This window comes from Balaenoptera ricei, chromosome 5, assembly GCF_028023285.1.
Source record: "Balaenoptera ricei isolate mBalRic1 chromosome 5, mBalRic1.hap2, whole genome shotgun sequence".
Taxonomy (NCBI): domain Eukaryota; kingdom Metazoa; phylum Chordata; class Mammalia; order Artiodactyla; family Balaenopteridae; genus Balaenoptera; species Balaenoptera ricei.
The window spans coordinates 130,009,419-130,027,998 of NC_082643.1; the positions used below are offsets into that span (position 1 = coordinate 130,009,419).

Here is an 18,580-nt window from a genome sequence, read left to right on the forward strand (position 1 = left end):
CCTAAAACTATGAATGCCTTAGAAATTTTTAAAGTATGTCCTGTAAATATTCAAATATGTTTTTCTATGACTTTCATCAGAATGATTTGGGGTTGTATATAATAAAATATGGGCCCTGTGGTACAAAATACCAAAGGATTATGTAATCTGCACAATTCTAGGAAATACTGAGAAAAAGAATAAACAATTGTTATGGTAGGTTACACTATTAATGTCATGTAGAAACAGGATTTCTTAATTATGGAACTCAGTCATCATTTTATTTTGGAGTACTTTAATACTATTTTAAAACTCTAAGAAGTATATTATCAAAAATTACAAGTGATTAGAAATTCCAAATGTTAACATAAGTAAAATAGGGAGAAATTTATTTAATAATTTTTTACATGGTTAAAGGAGAAAGTTTTTTTAAGTACAATAAAATTAGATAAACTTACTTTTGATGGCACAACTCCACTCTTAAACAAAGACTTTTTTTTAGGTACTACCCTGCTAATTCTGAATTAGCAGGGAAACTAAGCAAAATGAAGAAAGGAAAGAGAGGAATTACCTGGGATGTCATAATCCTATTACTCAACAATGAGGTGAAATAAAATTCCAAGAAGGAAAAGAAGAGAATAAGAAAATAAAAGCGAGAGGTGGGGAGAAAGGTAAAGAGCAGAACTGGGAAGGCTAATTGTATTTCTTCTGGGAAAAAATTAAAGGGAAATTTAGGTGTAGCAATTTAGGTGAGTGGTGGTCAATCAACTAACAAATGATTCTTAGTGTTTTATTGTTCTTAAGGATTTGGGTTACCATTTGTCTAAAAGTTCCACCATTCTTAGTGTATGCCTAACTATGTTCTAGATGAAATACTAAGAACAAAGCATGAGTCCTACTCTTGAGGAGCTCACAGTCGAGATTACTCTCAGGAAATCTTACCAAGGACTCTAAGAGTATTTTCAGATTAGGATATATTTCAGATAGATGTTAGCTTTAAATCTCTGGAAACTAGTGTGAACCCTCATGTCATGCTGTTGAATGTGAAAGAAAAAGACAGATAAAAAGAAAAGGGTACTGCTTACCTATTTTAATTTCAAGCATTTTTTTCTTGTTGATTTGCCTTAGCAAAAATAAACATTATTACTTATAGTGACAATTTCTAGTTTATATAACAAGTGCATTAAATGGATATTTTCACTTACCATTTCTGTGTTCTCATTAGTAACATGAAGTTGCTTGGTCAGTTGTTGAAAATTGGTCAGCTGATCCTGTAGTAGGAAGAGGGAATACATAAATAGCATTTTGTTTGCAACCCATATTTAAAATTAAACTAAAATCAAGGCTAAAATCATTATGCCTAAATCTAGATGACATCAGTTGTATTTCTTCTCACAGGTACTGTGTGAATTAACAGTTGAAGAAATAAAAAGATAAAAATTTTTTAATGATTACAAAATTAGATAAGGTGGCAATGTGGAAACTAATGCAGCTATTTATGTTTTATGTGAAATCATTATTTCTAGAAATCAATCCATTAGTAGATAGATATGCTAGAGAGACCTTACCCAATATTGAAAAACCATATTCAAACCTATTCAAAACCTACAGTACAAACCACAGCGCAGGAGTTATTGTGCCTTTCCTCCTTCTTTAAAATTCTCATGGCTTGAATGCCCCACAAGTTTTAAATTTTTTTATTATCTGTTATGATCGGATTAAACATCATATGCCAGAGGACAGAATTCAAGATTCATGGATAACTAGGTAAATAAGGACAGAGTATTATTTGTTAAGTCGTATACAAAAACAAACAAACAAATAAACACAAAAAAACCCTAACTGCAGGGACTTCCCTGGTGGTCCAGGGGTTAAGAATCCGCCTTTCAATGCAGGGGACATGGGTTCAATCCCTGGTCGGGGAACTAAGACCCCACGTGCTGAGAGGTGCAGCCAAAGAAAAAAAAGGAAAGAAAAAAAAGGAAAGACAAAAACCCTAATTGCAAAGCTATAGCATAAGAATGATCTTATTCAAGTGGAAAAAAACCCCCTAAACCCAATGGCTTAGTTGATTGACCTAATGAAGAAACAGTCTTAAAAGAACAAACTTATATTAGAAATGGTTTCCAGATCTCAGAGGTAAGTGTTACGGCACAGACTACATGTGGATTATTTTCAAACCAGGGCATGTATAGAAAAATCATTTTGTAAACTGCAAAGCATCATTAAGTATTATTATGACTTCTTTAGATAGAAATTCCTAGTTATAGTGATAATAACAGGAACAGTCATAAACTGGAATTTGAAAAGTCTATAAATGAGAGTTGAAGAGAGGCATGATAACCAGTATATTTAAACAGCTGCCTTCTCAAAAATCCACAGGAAAGGAATCAGAATTGGAATTACTCCAGAGATTTCAATATACCTAGCAGAAAAATAATCAATGGAAAGATAAGGGAGGTAGATTTTCCAATGGAATGGATGGTCTTGCGAGATAGTAAGTTCTTGTCAACAGAGGTATAAAGCAAAAGCTATATGTCCACTTTAAAAGAATATAAAATGATTCTTGCTTTGGATAGAAAGAAGTCCTTAATAACCATTAAGAGCCTTCCTATTGTAAAATCCTATTCTGCTTAATTTATGTTAGACAAACTTCACATTTTAGTAAAAGATCACATTTAAGGTTGTTAACATTTTCATTTCACAAGTGTTGTCATCACATTTGAGCAGGCTTCTTCACTGTCCATGGTCTAATGACCAGTCTTTGTCTTTTTTAACCAGGTAAAAAAATCAAGAATATAAAAGTTTTGGAGATTCATTTACACATAATAATCTTAGAGCTGCATATTAGCACTAAATACAGCTTTCGTTGCTAATCACATTATAAAACCCTATGTACACTAGGCACCGTTTTGATTATCTTATGTGTTCAAAAGATTTCTAACCACTGAAGATCAATTTACTGCCAACATAAATAACGCAGTAGAGACTTAGGCATTCTTCTCCAAAACTGAGTTTCTCCAGAATGCAACTTCTTACTGATATACAAGAAAACCATGAAATCCAAGATTACCTTTTGTTTTTGACTTTCAACTACATGAATCTGGGCCTCAGTCATATGTTCCTGGTAAAGTTTCTGTAGTCTCTCCAGCTCCTGAGAAACAGTCTGCCAGAGTTCTACAGCCTGAGTTTTTTCCTATAAAAGAAAAACATTTCAGAACTCATTAAATTATTAGCAGGCTACCGCATAGTACAAATGAATCATATTCTTTTACAGAATGAGTTCTTGTATATAAAGTCACAAAATAAAAATAGAACTTGTCTAAGATCGTATAGTTGTAATATTTTTGATCATATAAAGTTGTAAATAAAATTATTTAGAGGGACTTCCCTGGTGGCACAGTGGTTAAGAATCTGCCTGCCAATGCAGGTGATGCGGGTTTGAGACCTGGTCCGGGAAGATCCCACATGCCGCGGAGTAACTAAGCCCGTGCGCCACAACTACTGAGCCTGCGCTCTAGAGCCCACGAGCCAAAACTACTGAAGCCCGCGCACCTGGAGACGGTGCTCCGCAATGGGAGAGGCCACTGCAATGAGAAGCCCACGCACCACAACGAGGAGTAGCCTCCGCTCGCTGCAACTAGAGAAAGCCCGTGTGCAGCAATGAAGACTCAACACAGACAAAAATAAATAAATAAATAAATTTATTTAAAAAATTATTTAGAGAATAAACCTAAAGATGAAAATTCCTTACTTTGAAATTTTCTTTTTATTCAGATTTAATAGCTAAAATTAAAACCTTTCAATCACTTTCTTGTTCCAGAAAGTGTAAGCCATACAAATTACTGATGAAAACTGTCCCTGGTAAAGTACAAGAGGTTTTTTTCTGACTGCAAAAGTAATAAATGTTTATCATAGAAAATTAGGAAAGTATGGAAAAATAGAGAAGAAAATAAAATTACTTAACATTTTTTAGCACCTGATAATAAATACTGCTAACATCTGGATATAAACATCTTTATGAATGTTGGATGTACTCTTGTTTATAAATGTGATTTGGGGGGGAGAATTTTGTATTTTTTTTCTTTAAAAAAACTGGGAATCACATAGTGTGCTGTTTGTATTGTCTATTTTTCACCTGGAATTTTATAATGAGAATTTTTTCAGGTCATTAACTATTCTTTCAATATAGTAATTCTCAAAAGTGATATTGGGGACCCTTGAAGACAAAATTTTGTTCATAATAATATGAAGACATTATTTGCCTTTTTCACTCTCATCCTCTCATGAGTGTACAGTACAGTTTTCCAAAGTTTATATGATGTACTGTGTGATGTTGTCATTGCTCTGATGGCTACCAAAATGCACTCTTATGCTCCCATTTGTTTCTAAAAATGTCTTAGTTTTAATTAGTAATATGATAAATACCCCCCGAAAAAAAAACTCTTTGGAGTCCTCAATAATTCTTAAGCACACTGAAGAGGGGTCCTGAAACCAAAAAGGTTGAGAAACTTTAAGCTAGCATATAAAAAGCATTATTCTCTCTTTTTTTCTTTTTTGCATGTACTTTTTTAAAATTGAAGTATAGCTACCTCAGCAAGCTGTTGACAGAATCAAGAAGAAACCTTCATCTCTTTGACCCTAAAGCCCAAGCTTCTAAATCCCAGGTCAGAGCTAATTCTCTCAGTTTTAGTAAGTAGGTAAGAAGATGTAGTGAAAAGATATGCATTTTTGGAACATAATGAGTATACATTTCAAATAAATATACATTTATAAGCTTTAAGGAAACTATTTCTGAGGCATAACATGCATTCAGAAACACACAAATCATCAATTTGTACAGTGAGTGCACCCATGTAACCAGCACCCAGTTCAAGAAAGAGAACATTATTACCAGCAGCTAGAAGCCAGTTGCCCCTTTCTTACAGATTCTACAATCCTCCCAAAATAACCTTTATCCTGACTTTTAAAAGTATTGATTAGTTTTACCCAAAACGTATGTAGTTTAAAAATATGTAGACAAAAGCAGAATCTGGAGTCAGAATCTGGGTTGGATTTCTAATTCTGGCTGAATGACCCTGTACAATTCATTTTATTTCCTTAAGACTGCTTTCTTTTCAATAGAATAGTCATAAAAATGCCTCATAACTCAAAAGACTGCAGTTTCCCAAACGTGCCTGATGGTAAGAAGAAAGCCCAGATTCTCCTAAGCCAGTGGTTCTCAAAGGACTAGTATCAATACCTTAGAACCTGTTAGAAATGTAAATTATTGAGCCATATCCTAGACTTCTTGAATCAAAAACTTGGGGGAGGGGGTGACAATCTTTATTCCAGTAAGCCCTCGGGTGATTACGATACACACCAAAATTTGAGAACCACTGTACTAATGTATCACGCATCATTTGGAAAAAACACAATTTAAGTGATTCCATATTTTTAGGTTCTTAAAGTACTTCCAATTTTTCACTATCAAAACATTACTATAATGAATATATTTATCCATATATTTTTATATACTGTTTCTTAGGACAGATACCTAGAATCTATGTGATGTCACCATCTAATTAATTGGTTAAAGGATATGAACATTTCTAGGGCTCTTACTGCCAAACTGCCCTCCAGAAAGATTTTTACAAATCACGCTATTATAGGAGAACAAAATACTCCAAACTAAAAATATTTAGTTAGGTACTTGATATTGTACTAGTGCTACTGGCTCCCAAAGCAACTATACTTGAGATACACAGAACCTTTTGCACCTAATTTTAATTCTGCTTTATCATGCTGTTTAGTAATAATAATGATAAAGATGATAAAAATAATAGGTAGATTTATGAACTCACACATGTGTTAGGCATTACCCTATGTGCTTAATGGGGATTCAAAATTTTAATTACCATAAGAACTCCATAAAATAAGAATTATTATAATCTCCATTTATAAATGAAGAAGGTGAAGCACAAAGAAGTTTCCCAGGATCACAGAGCTAGAAAGTAGATTGGGGACCAAACTCAAGAAGTTTGACCAAACTTTTCTTCCAAAAGCTTGTGTGTTTCACAAAAGTAGGAGCCAACATTCTCCACTGTATATGATAAATACTAAGCACCGTGCCTCATATATAATAGACACTGAATAAATATTTGTGGAATGGATGAAGATATTTGACTCTTCTGTTAAATTCTCTAGACTTATTACTTTAATAAAGCATAATATAATAAAGAATTCTCCTTCTTACTCTCAATTTTCTACTATAAATTGTATTTTATTGAGTTTTAAATTTATTCAGTTTGGATTCACCTAGTCTTCACGCACGACACAAAGGGCTTTCAATCTAGTGATGGATACCAAAACAATTGTATGTGTTTTACTAGAACTTAATAATAAATTTAATAAACATGTATGTATAAGTAATATGCAGGATTAACATTTGACATTATTATTTTATGGATTTATTAACATTTTCTATTATTCATACTTTATAATAAATTGCCTAAACTCTCACTCAGTTAAAATTCCATACTTATATACAAAATACATTTCAGATATTGTGGCAAAATTTGTTTTTAACAAATCTCCTTTTTCATTTTTGACTGGTCAAACTTGTACCTCACCAAAGCTTCTGTGAAGTAATGATACAAAATGTAGCAAAAGGTATCAGAAAAATAATATGTACCAAGTAAGATGGAGATGGAGAAAGGCAAAGACAGGAGAAGATAGGAGGAGAAAGAGGTGAGAAACGACAGAACAAGTGTGGTTTAAAAAAAAAAAAGAACAAAATTTAGCAATACAAATTATAGCAACAACAACAACAAAAAGAAATTATAGCAACAAAAGTACTACAGGGAGATGCTTTTTAGACATAAGATTTGTAGTTTCAAAAAAAGAAAACAAAACAAAAAACGAATCCTATCTAGTTTTGCACTCTTTTTTCTTTTTATAAATTAAAAAAATTTTTGGATTTATTGAGGTATGACTGACAAATAATCATTGTCTATATTGAAGGTGTACTTTTACATATGGTCTGTCACAATATTTTTCAAGAGTAATAAGAAATGCATATTCTGCCACAGCTTTCAAAAGACATATTTAATACCTTGTTAGAAAGCATTTATAAGTTTACATTAATTTTCATTTATTTATATGTCAACATTAATAAATCCTTTCTGAAATACTAGTCTAGAACAGAGTAAAGAACATGCTTTTCTCATTATTTTTGCCTCTATTATTTTTTTCAAATTCCTTCCCTTTACACATTAAAAAGAATTTAGTGCTACATAATGCTCCTTATCAAGGTAGATACAACCTATCTGATTAACTTAAAACATCACTTTCAAAAGCAAAGAATTCCAAAACCAAATTTCCAAGGAATAAAAAAATATGACTTTTCATAGATATCTATAAAATCAAAATTGTAATAAAGAATTTCTAATCCCCATTTATAAAATGAAGAAATTGAGGCACACAGGAAGGTAGAAGAATGGGATTAAAATCCATAAAAGATATGAGATACCTAGGATGCAAAATTGTAAATTAAAATAAAATTCCCTTACATATAACCAAAAAAAATTGTGGTGCTGAAAACAGGATATATACTATATAGCTTCCCAAATATTTCAATTACCATGAAGGAGGAAAAAAGGAGAAAAAGTATAATTCTAAAAGAAGCATAACTTTAGAAAAATATAATTCTATAGTCTTTGAAAATTGAAGAAAACAGTATCAAAAGAAAACACAGGAAAATGAAAAATGTAAATTTAGGCAAGTAGATAATTGATTCTTTTCTTTAAAAATTTTCTTTGGCATTAAAATATTTTATAACACTTTAAAAATCATGCCAAAAGAATTATGATTCAGTTAAAATATATACATGGCAACTACATTTATAACATACAGGGAGGGCACATATTACAAGCTTTGTTACCTGTTAACTATTTTTCAAACTGTAGAAAATCATTATGCTAACAATTTCAATATTCTGTTATTATCATTCATAAATAATGATTGACTATAGATTTTTTAGAAACTCTGTTTATTTAGGATATAATTCAATACATATACCACTCACTTGATTGGCCAGTTGTAGTTGTTCTTGAAGATTCCTGACTGTTTCATCATCTGTATATATCTCATTTCCCATCTCTGTGCCAAAGGGAATGGCCTCCAATTGCTTTTCAACAGCATCTTTTAATTCACTGTGCAACCTTTGGAACAAACAGTTAACACAACAATAATCTAATTTTGGTAATAGTAATTACTGTTTCAGGTCAACTAAATAAACATTTGGGTCAAAAAATCACTATTTACAAAAAAATCATTTTTAAGTCAACCTCTAAATTTAGAAGTGTTTTAAAACCATTAAATAATGTGCTATGAGAAAAAATACATCACGATTGTGAATGAATTAAATTTGTCATAATTAATTCAAACATACATAATTCAGTTTGTCCTAGGAAGATTTTAATTTTTTAAAGAGGTAAAATTCTGAAATTATACCTTATTAATTGACAAGCCATTCAGAAAAAAATTTTAAATATGATAATTTCATCTAGTTACTTAAATGGAAAGGGAATTTTAAATCTTGTAGAATTACTGTTAATTTCTTCATTGTGTTTCACAAAACTCACCTGATTTCTCACTAGTTCCAGTTTATAAAGCATAGAATAAAATTCTTGATGGTTATGAAATCAAGATTAGAGGCTTTACTTGCCAGCACTTTCTTACATAAGCTTGACCATAACTCTGAAAGCCTTAAGTTCAACTTTAACCTTACATTAAAGTAAATTACAAGTATTTCATGCTTTGAAATTACACCCCAAAAAAAAAAAAAAGCATAGAAAGGTTCAACTTAAAAGACTGATTAGGTGTTTATGTCAAAATGATGTACTCCTAGAAGGAAAAATGTTTTTTAATATCAGAAAAACTTAGAAACACTGAATTTATATAATTATAACCAGAAAACATTATTTATAATAAACACATCTCAAAGTAAAAATTTCCCAAAGGAATTGCATCCATCTCTCTAAAATAATTTAAACAGAATTATCTACTAATACTACAATCTCCATTGAAACTAGAAAAACGCAATCTTAAATTTTAAAACATATTTATTGAAAACAAAGTTCATCAAATAAGCCACAAGACAATAACCTCAGGTACCAGTGGGGCAAGGGGAGGGGGGAAAGGCAGTATAGGGATACTGGATTAAGAAATACAAATTATTAGATATAAAATAAGCTAAGAAGATATGTTGTACAACACAGGGAATATAGCCAATATTTTATCATAACTATAAATGGAGTATAACCTTTAAATATTGTGAATCACTATACTGTACATCTGTAACTTATATAATACTGTACAGCAACTATACTTCAATTAAAAAAAAAAAACTAAACAAAAAAAAGAACCCTTAATAGTTACAGGCATATTGCCTATACCCAAACTGCCTGAATTTGAAACCAGTATCTCATTTCGTTAGCTATGTGACTTTGGACAAGTTCCTTAACCTCCTTTGGCCTCAGTTTCCCAATCTGTAAAACATAAATATCACCTATTAATATTGCTTATTCTCTTCTGGATTTTTTTTTTTTTTAACCGTTCTGTACAGTGTTTCTCTCTTTCTCAGTCTCAGTGGAATTTTCATCTCTCCAAACTTTAACTTTTGGAATTTAGTCCTTGGATGGCTTTCATCAATGTCTTATAGTTTTTGGAACACAGGTCTTGTGCCTCTTTAGGTAGGTTTATTCCTAGCTATTTTATTCTCTTTGATGTGAAGGTAAATTGGGGGTTGTTTCCTTAATTTATCTTTCTGATACTTCATTGTTAGTGTATAGAAATGCAACAGATTTCTGTATGTTAACTTTGTATCCTGAAACTTTACTGAATTCATTAATGAGCTCTAGTTTTCTGGTGGCATCTTTAGGATTTTCTATGTATAGTAGACATTTTACCTCTTCCCTTCTGATTTGGATACCTTTGATTTCTTTTTCTTGTCTGATAGCTGTGGCTAGGTCTTCCAATACTATGTTGAATAAAAGTGGTGAGAGTGGGCATCCTTGTCTTGTACCTAGATTGTACATCTCTAGGTATTTATCCGTTTCTTCTTGGTTCTCCATTTTACTGGTGTATAATTTTTCACAGTAATCTCTTATGATCTTTCATATTTCTGTATTGTCAGTACAGAAATATGAATCTGTAACTTCTCTTTCATTTCTGATTTTATTTGGGTCCTTTCTTTTTCTTAATGACTCTGGCTAAAGGTTTATCAATTTTGTTTATCTTTTCAAGGAACCAGAGCTTAGTTTCACTGATTTTCTCTATTTTTTAAAAGTCTCTATTACATTTATTTCTGCTCTGATCCTTTTCTTCTACTAACTTTAGGTTTTATTAGTTCTTTTTCTAGTTCCTCTAGGTGTAATGGTAGATTGCTTATTTGAGATTTTTCTTACTTCCTAAGGTAGGCCTATATTGCTAGAAACTTCCCTCTGAGAACAGCTTTTCCTGCTTCCCAAAGCTTTTCCACCATTCTATTTCCATTTTAATTTGACTCCAGGTATTTTTTGACTTCCTGTTTGATTTCTTCAGTGACCCATTGGTTGTTTAGTAGCATATTGCTTAGTCTCTACTGGTTTTTTTTTTTTTGGTAGTTTTTTCATTGTAATTGATTTCTAGTCTCATAGCATTGTGATTGTAAAAGATGTTTAATATAATTTCAATATTCTTAATTTTACCGAGACTTACTTTGTGGCCTAGTATGTGCTCTATCCTGGAAAATGTTCTATATGTAGCTGAATGTTTATTCTGTTACTTTTGGGATGGAATATTTTATACATACATATATATATATAGATGTACACATAAATAAAGTCTATCTGATGTAAGGCTAGTGTTTCCTTATTGATTTTCTGTCTGGATGCATGATCTTCCATTGATGTAAGTTGGGTGTTAAAGTCCCATATTATTATTGTGTAACTCAACACAATTTCTCCCATTATGTCTACTTATATTTGATTTACATATTTAGGTGTGCCTAAGTTGGGACATAAATATTTACAATTATTATATATTGTTGAATTGATCCCATTATCATTATGTAATGTCCTTCTCTGTCTCTTGTAACAGTCTTTGTTTTAAACTCTATTTTGTCTGATATAAGAATTGCTATCCCAGCTTTCTTTTTGTTTCCATTTGCATGGAAAACTTCTTTCCATACTCTCACTTTCCATCTCTGTGTCTTTAGATCTAAAGTGAGTCTCTTCTAGGAAGCATATATATAGTTCTTCTTTCTGTATCCATTCAGTCACTCTAAGTCTTTTGACTGGGGCATTTAGTCCAATACATTTAAAATAATTATTGATATGTATGTACTTACTGTCATTTTGTTCACTGTTTTCTGGTTGTTCTTGTGGTTCTCTCTTCTTCCTTTCTTTATTTTGCTCTGTATCCTTGTGATCTGCTGGATGACTACCTTTAGTGTTATAGTTTATAGTTTGGTGTTTAGATTCCTTTTTCTTTTTTGCATATCTATTACAGATTTTTGGTTTGTGGTTACAATGAGGTTCATATATAACTATATTTATAAAGATATATATATATAAAATAAATAATATATATTTTAAATTCATTCATATATGATTATTTTAAGTTGATGATCCCTTAAGATCAAACCATTCTGACAACCCTGCATTTTTAAAATCTCCTGCCATGTTTAATGTTTTTGATACATTTTATAACTTTTTGTGGGGTGTATCCCTTAAATACTTGTTGTGGAAATAGATGCTTTTACTACTTTTGTCTTTTAACCTTCCTACTAGCTTTATAAGTGGATGATCTATTTTACTGTATGTTTGTCTTTACCAATCAGATTTTTCTTTGCACAGTTTTCCTATTTCTAGTTGTAGCCCTTTCCACTTAGAAAAGTCCCTTTAATATCTATTGTAAAGCTGGTTTAGTGGTGCTGAACTCTGTAGCTTTTGCTTGTCTGTAAAACTCTTTATCTCTCCTTCAAATTTGAATGATAGCCTTTCTGAGTAGAGTATTCTTGGTTGGTATGTTCATCAATTTGAATCAATTGTGCCAATCCCTTCTGCTCACAAAGTTGCTGCTGAAAAGTCAATTGATAGCCTTATGGGAGTTCCCCTGTATGCTACTAGTTGCTTTTCCCTTGCTTCTTTTAAGATTCTCTCTTTATCTTTAATATTTGCCATTTTAATTACAATGTGTCTTGGTGTGGACTTCTTTGGATTCATTTTGTTTCGGACTCTCTGTGCTGCCTGGACCTGCATGTCTACTTCCTTTCCCTGGTCAGGAAAGTTTTCAGCTATTATTTCTCCATATAACTCCTCTGCCCTTTTCTATTTCCTCCTTCTGGAACTCCTATATTTTGAATGTTATTATGCTTGATGTTGTCCCAGAGGTCTCTTAAACTGTCCTCTTTTTAAAAAACTCTTTTTTCTTTTTTTGTTCAGTTCGGGTGATTTCTTCTACTTTGTCATCCAGTTCACTGATCTGTTCCTCTGTATCATATACTCTACTGTTAATTCCTTCTAGTGTATTTTTTATTTCAGTTATTATCTTCTTCAGCTTTGTTTACTTCTTTATATTTTTTAACTATTTGTTAGAAACTTCTAACTTCTCACTGTGTTCATTCATTCTTCTCCTGAGTTCACTGAGCACCTTTTTTTTCATAGAAAATTGTTTATTTCACTTATAGTTTCACATTTATCAGCACAGAGTTACACAGTTTTCTCTAAACATTTTCAAGTGTCTGTATTTCTCATTTTGTGATTATTTTACAAACTCAAATATATGTATTTAGTTAATAATAAAGATAACATCAGATCAGTGGAGAAAGGAAAGATGATTAGAAAATAAAACTCTGACAGCTATTTATGAGAAAGCAAATATCTTGAATATAAGGTGAATATGTACTCACATATTCTTTTTTTTTTTTTCTTACAAGACAGGCTTTATCAATTGTGATTTATCTGTATTAAATGTAATCGTATCAAATTTTAGCTTCTGCCAGAGTGAATTTTTTTTTTAAACATCTTTATTGGAGTTTAATTGCTTTACAATAGTGTGTTAGTTTCTGCTGTGTAACAAAGTGAATCAGCTATACATATACATATATCCCCATATCTCCTCCCCCTTGAGTCTCCCTCCCACCCTCCCTATCCCACCCCTCTAGGTGGACACAAAGCACCGAGCTGCAATGAGCATCTTTATTATCATTCTTTTGAACTCTTTATCAGGTAGATTGCTTATCTCCACTTGGCTTAGTTCTTCTGGGGTTTTGTCTTCATTTGGAACATATTCCTTCCCTCCTTGTTCTGCCTAATTTTCCATGTTTATTTCTAAGTATTAAGTAGGTCAGTTATGTTTCCAGATGTTGGAGAAGTGGTCTTAAGTAAGAGACAGCCCACATATGGGGCCCAGCAGCACTTGACCCCATATGTGGGCTGTGTGGGCTCTTCTGTGTGATGAGGCTGACTACTCTCGGCACACTGGTAGACAAGGCTCATCCCTAGGCTGGTTGGCTGCTATGCCCTGCCTTGCATGGTGGCTGCTGGCCTGCTGGTGGGCAGGCCAGATTTTGGCATTGTTGGATGCACAGGCTGGGAGGTCCTTGGGTAGATGCTGGCCCACTAGCGGGCAGTATTGGGTTCTGGTACAGCTGGTCGCATGACCTGGCAGGGGGGTGGGTCTCAGCCCAGTGGTATACAGATCTAGTTCCCTGGGTGCTGGCTGTGGGACCCAGGGGGTCCAGTGCTGGTGTCAGCCTACTGGTGGGTGGGGCCACATCCTAATGAAGCTGGCTCTGGGGCTCTGGAGATTCTGGGGCTGGTCCTGGCTAGCTGATGGGCAGGGCTGGGTCCTGGTGTGGCTGGCGGCAAGGCCAGGGGTGTTCCAAGGCTGGTTCTGACCTGATGGTGGGTAGAGTTGAGCCCCAGGGTACCTGGGTGTGGGTGTTGGGGAAGCCTGGGGTTGGTTCCGGTCCACTGGTGGGTGGAGCCAGGTCCCTGCAAGGCTGGCTGCTCACCCGGGAGGTCCTGGAACTGGAGCTTCTCTGCTGTTGGGCAGGCAGGCCCCCAGCGCTAGTAGGCTAGAGGGAGGACTCCAAAATGGCACTTGCCAGCACCAGTGTCCTCATGGTAGAATGAACTCCCCAAAATGGCTGTCGCCAATGTCACCAGGAAGAGTCCCAGTTGCCCCGCCTCTCCAGGAGACTCTACGAGATCAGCAAGTGGGACTTAACAGGCTCCTTCAAATTACTGTCTCAGTTCTGGGACTCAGAGCATGTGAGATTTTGTGTATACGCTTTAACAGTGGAGTTTCTGCTTCCTACAGTCCTCTGGCTCTCCCATATGCAAGTCCTGCTGGCTTCCAAAGCCACAAGTTTTGAGGGCCTGTCTTTCTAGTGCAGGACCCTCAGCTTGGGAGCCTGATGTGGAGCTTGGACCCCTCGCTCCTTAGGGAGAACTTCTGTGATTGTGATTATCCTCCCATTTGTGGGTCACCTACCTGAAAGTGCGGGTCTTGACTACATTATGTCTTTGGCCCCTCCTACCCATCTTGTTTTGGTTCTTTCCTTGTATCTTAGGCTGTGAAAAATCTTTTCTGCTAGTCTTCAAGTTATTCTCATTGCTGGCTACTCTGTAAATAGTTGTAATTTTGGTGTGCCTAGAGGAGGAGGTGAGTTCAGGGTCTTCGTACTCCATCACCTTGGACACACCTTGCAAGGTCATTTTTATAGTCCTGCACTGTCATGCAAAGCAAGGGCCACCTATATGCATCAGTAGTTTATTTTTGTTTTAATATCTGAAGTATTTGGGGTAGGGGTGTTTAATCTTGCAATTTGCAATCCTGCTGTCTCTTGCCTGATGTACCCTAATTCTCCAAATGTTTTATAATTTTGGGTTTAGTTTGCTGTTCTTTTCCTAACCTGTTCAGCAAATTCTTAGAGACCACTGATTTTCAGACTTCTTTTCTAATATATGCACTTAAGAGTATGGATTTCCCTCTAAGAATGGCCTTAACTGCAACCCACAGTTTTTATGCTGTATTTTCACTATCTATCAGTTGAAAATATTCTCCAGCTTTCATGGTTAATTCTTTGACCTATGAGTAATATTTAAAAGCATACTGCTTAATTAGAAACAGCTGGGAATGATTTCTAATACAATTTTCACTGTTAGTAAGGAACAGAATCTGAGTACTTAAAAAATCTGAGAGTTGCTTTCTTTTTTTCCTTTAAATATTTATTTATTTTGGCTGCGCCAGGTCTTAGTTACGGCACACGGGATCTTCGTTGTGGAAGACTGCAGCATGCAGACTTCTTGGTTGCAGCACGCAGACTTCTTAGTTGCAGCATGTGAACTCTTAGTTGCGGCATGCACGCGGGATCTAGTTCCCTGACCAGGGATTGAACCAGGGCCCCCTGCATTGGGAGCGCAGAGTCTTACCCACTGGACCACCAGGGAAGTCCCGAGAGTTACTTTCTGAATTTGTCAACCTTGGAAATGTTTTATGCGTACTTAAAAAGAATATGTATTTTGAAGGTATTAGGTATTTGTCTGTTAAGTAGGTTTGTTAATTGCATGGTTCAAATATTATTTTTTGAGTTTTTCTTTCAATTACTGAGGAGCAATATGTTTATATTTCCTGCTATCTAGTGGATTTGTCTGTTTTGCCATTCAATGCTATCACTGAATTTTTCTAATCTAGAAAAACAGAAAACTTGAAATTTTCTATTCTGAGGCTTTGTTACTGGGTACTTGCAAATATTTTTAAAATAAATAAATTTATTTATTTGTTTGTTTATTTATTTTTAGCTGCGTTGGGTCTTCATTGCTGTGTGCAGGTTTTCTCTAGTTGCGGCAAGCGGGGGCTACTCTTTGTTGTGGTGCACAGGCTTCTCATTGCGGTGGCTTCTCCTGTTACGGAGCAAGGGCTCTAGGCATGCGGGCTTCAGTAGTTGTGGCGCGCAGGCTCAGCAGTTGTGGCGCACAGGCTTAGTTGCTCCGCGGCATGTGGGATCTTCCCAGACCAGGGCTTGAACCCACGTCCTCTGCATTGGCAACTGGATTCTTAACCACTGTGCCACCAGGCAAGTCTCTGGGTACTTGCAAATTTAAAACTGTTATATCTTTTATCATTATGAAATATCCTTTTTTATTACTTCATTTTTCTACTCTATTATCTTGGTTGGCAGTTACATGGTTGGCAGTTACATTATCTTGGTTGGCAGTTGGCTTTACTTTTAAAGATTAAAACATGCATCATTGAGTTATCAAACTCTAAAATAAATTAGTATTATATTTCTTTTGGGTAATGCTAGAACCTGAGAATATTTTAACTCCAAATGCCCTTTCCCTAAATTTATGATATTGCTGCCTTATATTTAATTCTCTACAGATATTTTAGAGACATTATTATTGTTTTAGAATAGCTGATGTTCATTAGACTTTCTCCCATGGGCACCATTTCCCATAATTCTAAGCTTTCCTCTGGGATTATTTTCTTTTTGTAGAATATCTTTTTAGGATTTTCCTTAATTTTGCTAATGATAATGCTCTCAATTTCTTTTCATCTGACCTTTCTTCTGATGGATATTTCACTGGGTAAAGAATTCTACATTGACAGTTTTTCTTTCAGCACTTTAAAAATATTCCACTGTCTCCTGATTTCCAGTATTTCTGTTGAGAAGTCAGTTAATATCTTATTGCAGCTAGATAATAAGAAGATAAGCTCTTTCTGCTGTTAAGCTTTTTCTTTTTCTTTGGTTTTCTTTGATTTTATAATAATGTACCTAGGTACAGTACTTTTGTATTATCCTGCTTACAATGCATGGTGTGTTCTTAATCTGTGGATTGATGTCTCTCTGTCCTCTCTTTCTGGGACTCAAGCTATATGACTTTTAGCTGTTTTCATTATTTCCCATATGTCTCTTACTATTTATTTATTTATTTATTTATTTATTTATTTATTTATTTCTGCATTTTCTATCCCCTTCTCTCTCTGACCTTCATTCTGAATATTTTCTTCTGACTTGGGTTGCATTCCATTAATTCTCTCTTCAGTTATGTCTGATTTCCATTATTACTGCAATTTTCAGTTCTAGAATTTCTATTTGGTTCTTTAAGAGTTTTTAGTTCTCTTATAGAAATTCTCAAAATTGTGTCTTATTTCATTGAACATAGTGCATAGTTATTTTAAAGACCAAACCGTGGATCTGCTTCTATTGTATACTATTTTTTTATGATTTTTTTAACCATGCTGTCTTCAATCTTCCCATTACCAGTTCTTTTTATGATATGAGCCAGATATCACAAGTAAAAAAGTACAGAGATATTCTGAGGCCTAGCAATGATGTTATCTTCCTCTAAAAGTCTTCCTTTTCTTTTTTCAGGTGGGGAGGGGTATTATCAATCCCTGATCATGTCATTTATAACATCATGTTGTATCAAACATCAGAGTCATGTTTTAGATCTTTTCAGGACTAGTCTAACTTGGGGGAGTCACTCTTACTTCAAAGCCTGGATGTTCCTGAGCCACCTACCCAGAAGTTTGATGGGCCTGAATTTCAATTTTTATTTCTCTAGCTCCATGAATTCGTTTCAAGCTCTGCTCAGTTTTCAACCTCTCTTCACCTCTTCTGACATTGGGAGATATATTTAAGGGAAAGTAACCCAAAATGCAGGCTCATATCCCTGGATTTCTTTCTTTTCTTGGTCTTTATCCTACAATTCTACACTGAATCCAATTCACTTTAAACAAATTTGATTTTTGTCAAATTTTTGTCAAGATTTTCTAGTTTTTGTCCAGATTCTCTAGTTTTCTCAGAAGGAGTCTGTTGCCATCACTGTAAACAAAACTATCTAACTTATTTTCAGTTAATTAAAAATGTTCTGAGTACTAGTTTGGCTGCATCTCACTAGTTTGATATGCTATTTATTTTATGCAGTTTTTAATTTTAGCTTTCCTCTTTATCTCAGTAGTTGAAAATGTAGTTAGAAGAAATTCTTTACACTCACTTCTTGTTATTTCTAATTTATTGTAGGTGTGATTTATGTTTAATTTATATGTATGTATGTGGTGCGGAGGGTCTGCAGCCCATGTCTATGTAAATGTTTCATGGGTCTTGAAAAACACAGTATATTCCTGTTGATTCATATATGAGTAGTATAAACAGAAAAATATACACACATATACTCAAACTTGTTCTTTACTCTTTATATCTTTTACATTCCTGTTTATTTTTGCCCTTGTTTTCTTTGAAATATAATTTAGCTGCAATAATATATTTATAAATACTAAGTAAATACATGTTATCTAATTCTCCAAAGATCTTAGCAGTATAATTGAGAAAATAAAGCCATTTAAGTACTGCAAAGGTTTAAGGAATTAGTCTTTTTCAAAGCATTATTTTTTATGTATGGTTAACAAATCTTGAAAATTAGATATCAATAATTTTAGTAAGTTCAACAAACATTTGAAGAGATATTATGTACAGGATAGTAAGATAGTTCTGGTCCTAGCTGTATTTATTCAAATATATAATCAAGTCAAAACGTAAGAACTGTAAGAAAATAAAGAGGAG

The 18,580-nt window shown here is 33.9% G+C and overlaps 1 protein-coding gene across 2 annotated transcripts in view; it reads right to left on the bottom strand.

The window, feature by feature from the left end:
- The window catches only part of SCLT1 (sodium channel and clathrin linker 1), a 247,538-nt gene that overhangs the window by 150,458 nt on the left and 78,500 nt on the right, over positions 1 to 18,580 (bottom strand). For both annotated transcript variants that reach the window (XM_059924260.1, XM_059924259.1), the window contains exons 6-8: positions 8,045 to 8,180; positions 3,053 to 3,175; positions 1,185 to 1,250 (exon numbers count right to left, since the gene is read on the bottom strand). In XM_059924260.1, the coding sequence (XP_059780243.1) occupies positions 1,185 to 1,250; positions 3,053 to 3,175; positions 8,045 to 8,180 (325 nt within the window). The remainder of the gene's footprint in view (positions 1 to 1,184; positions 1,251 to 3,052; positions 3,176 to 8,044; positions 8,181 to 18,580) is intronic.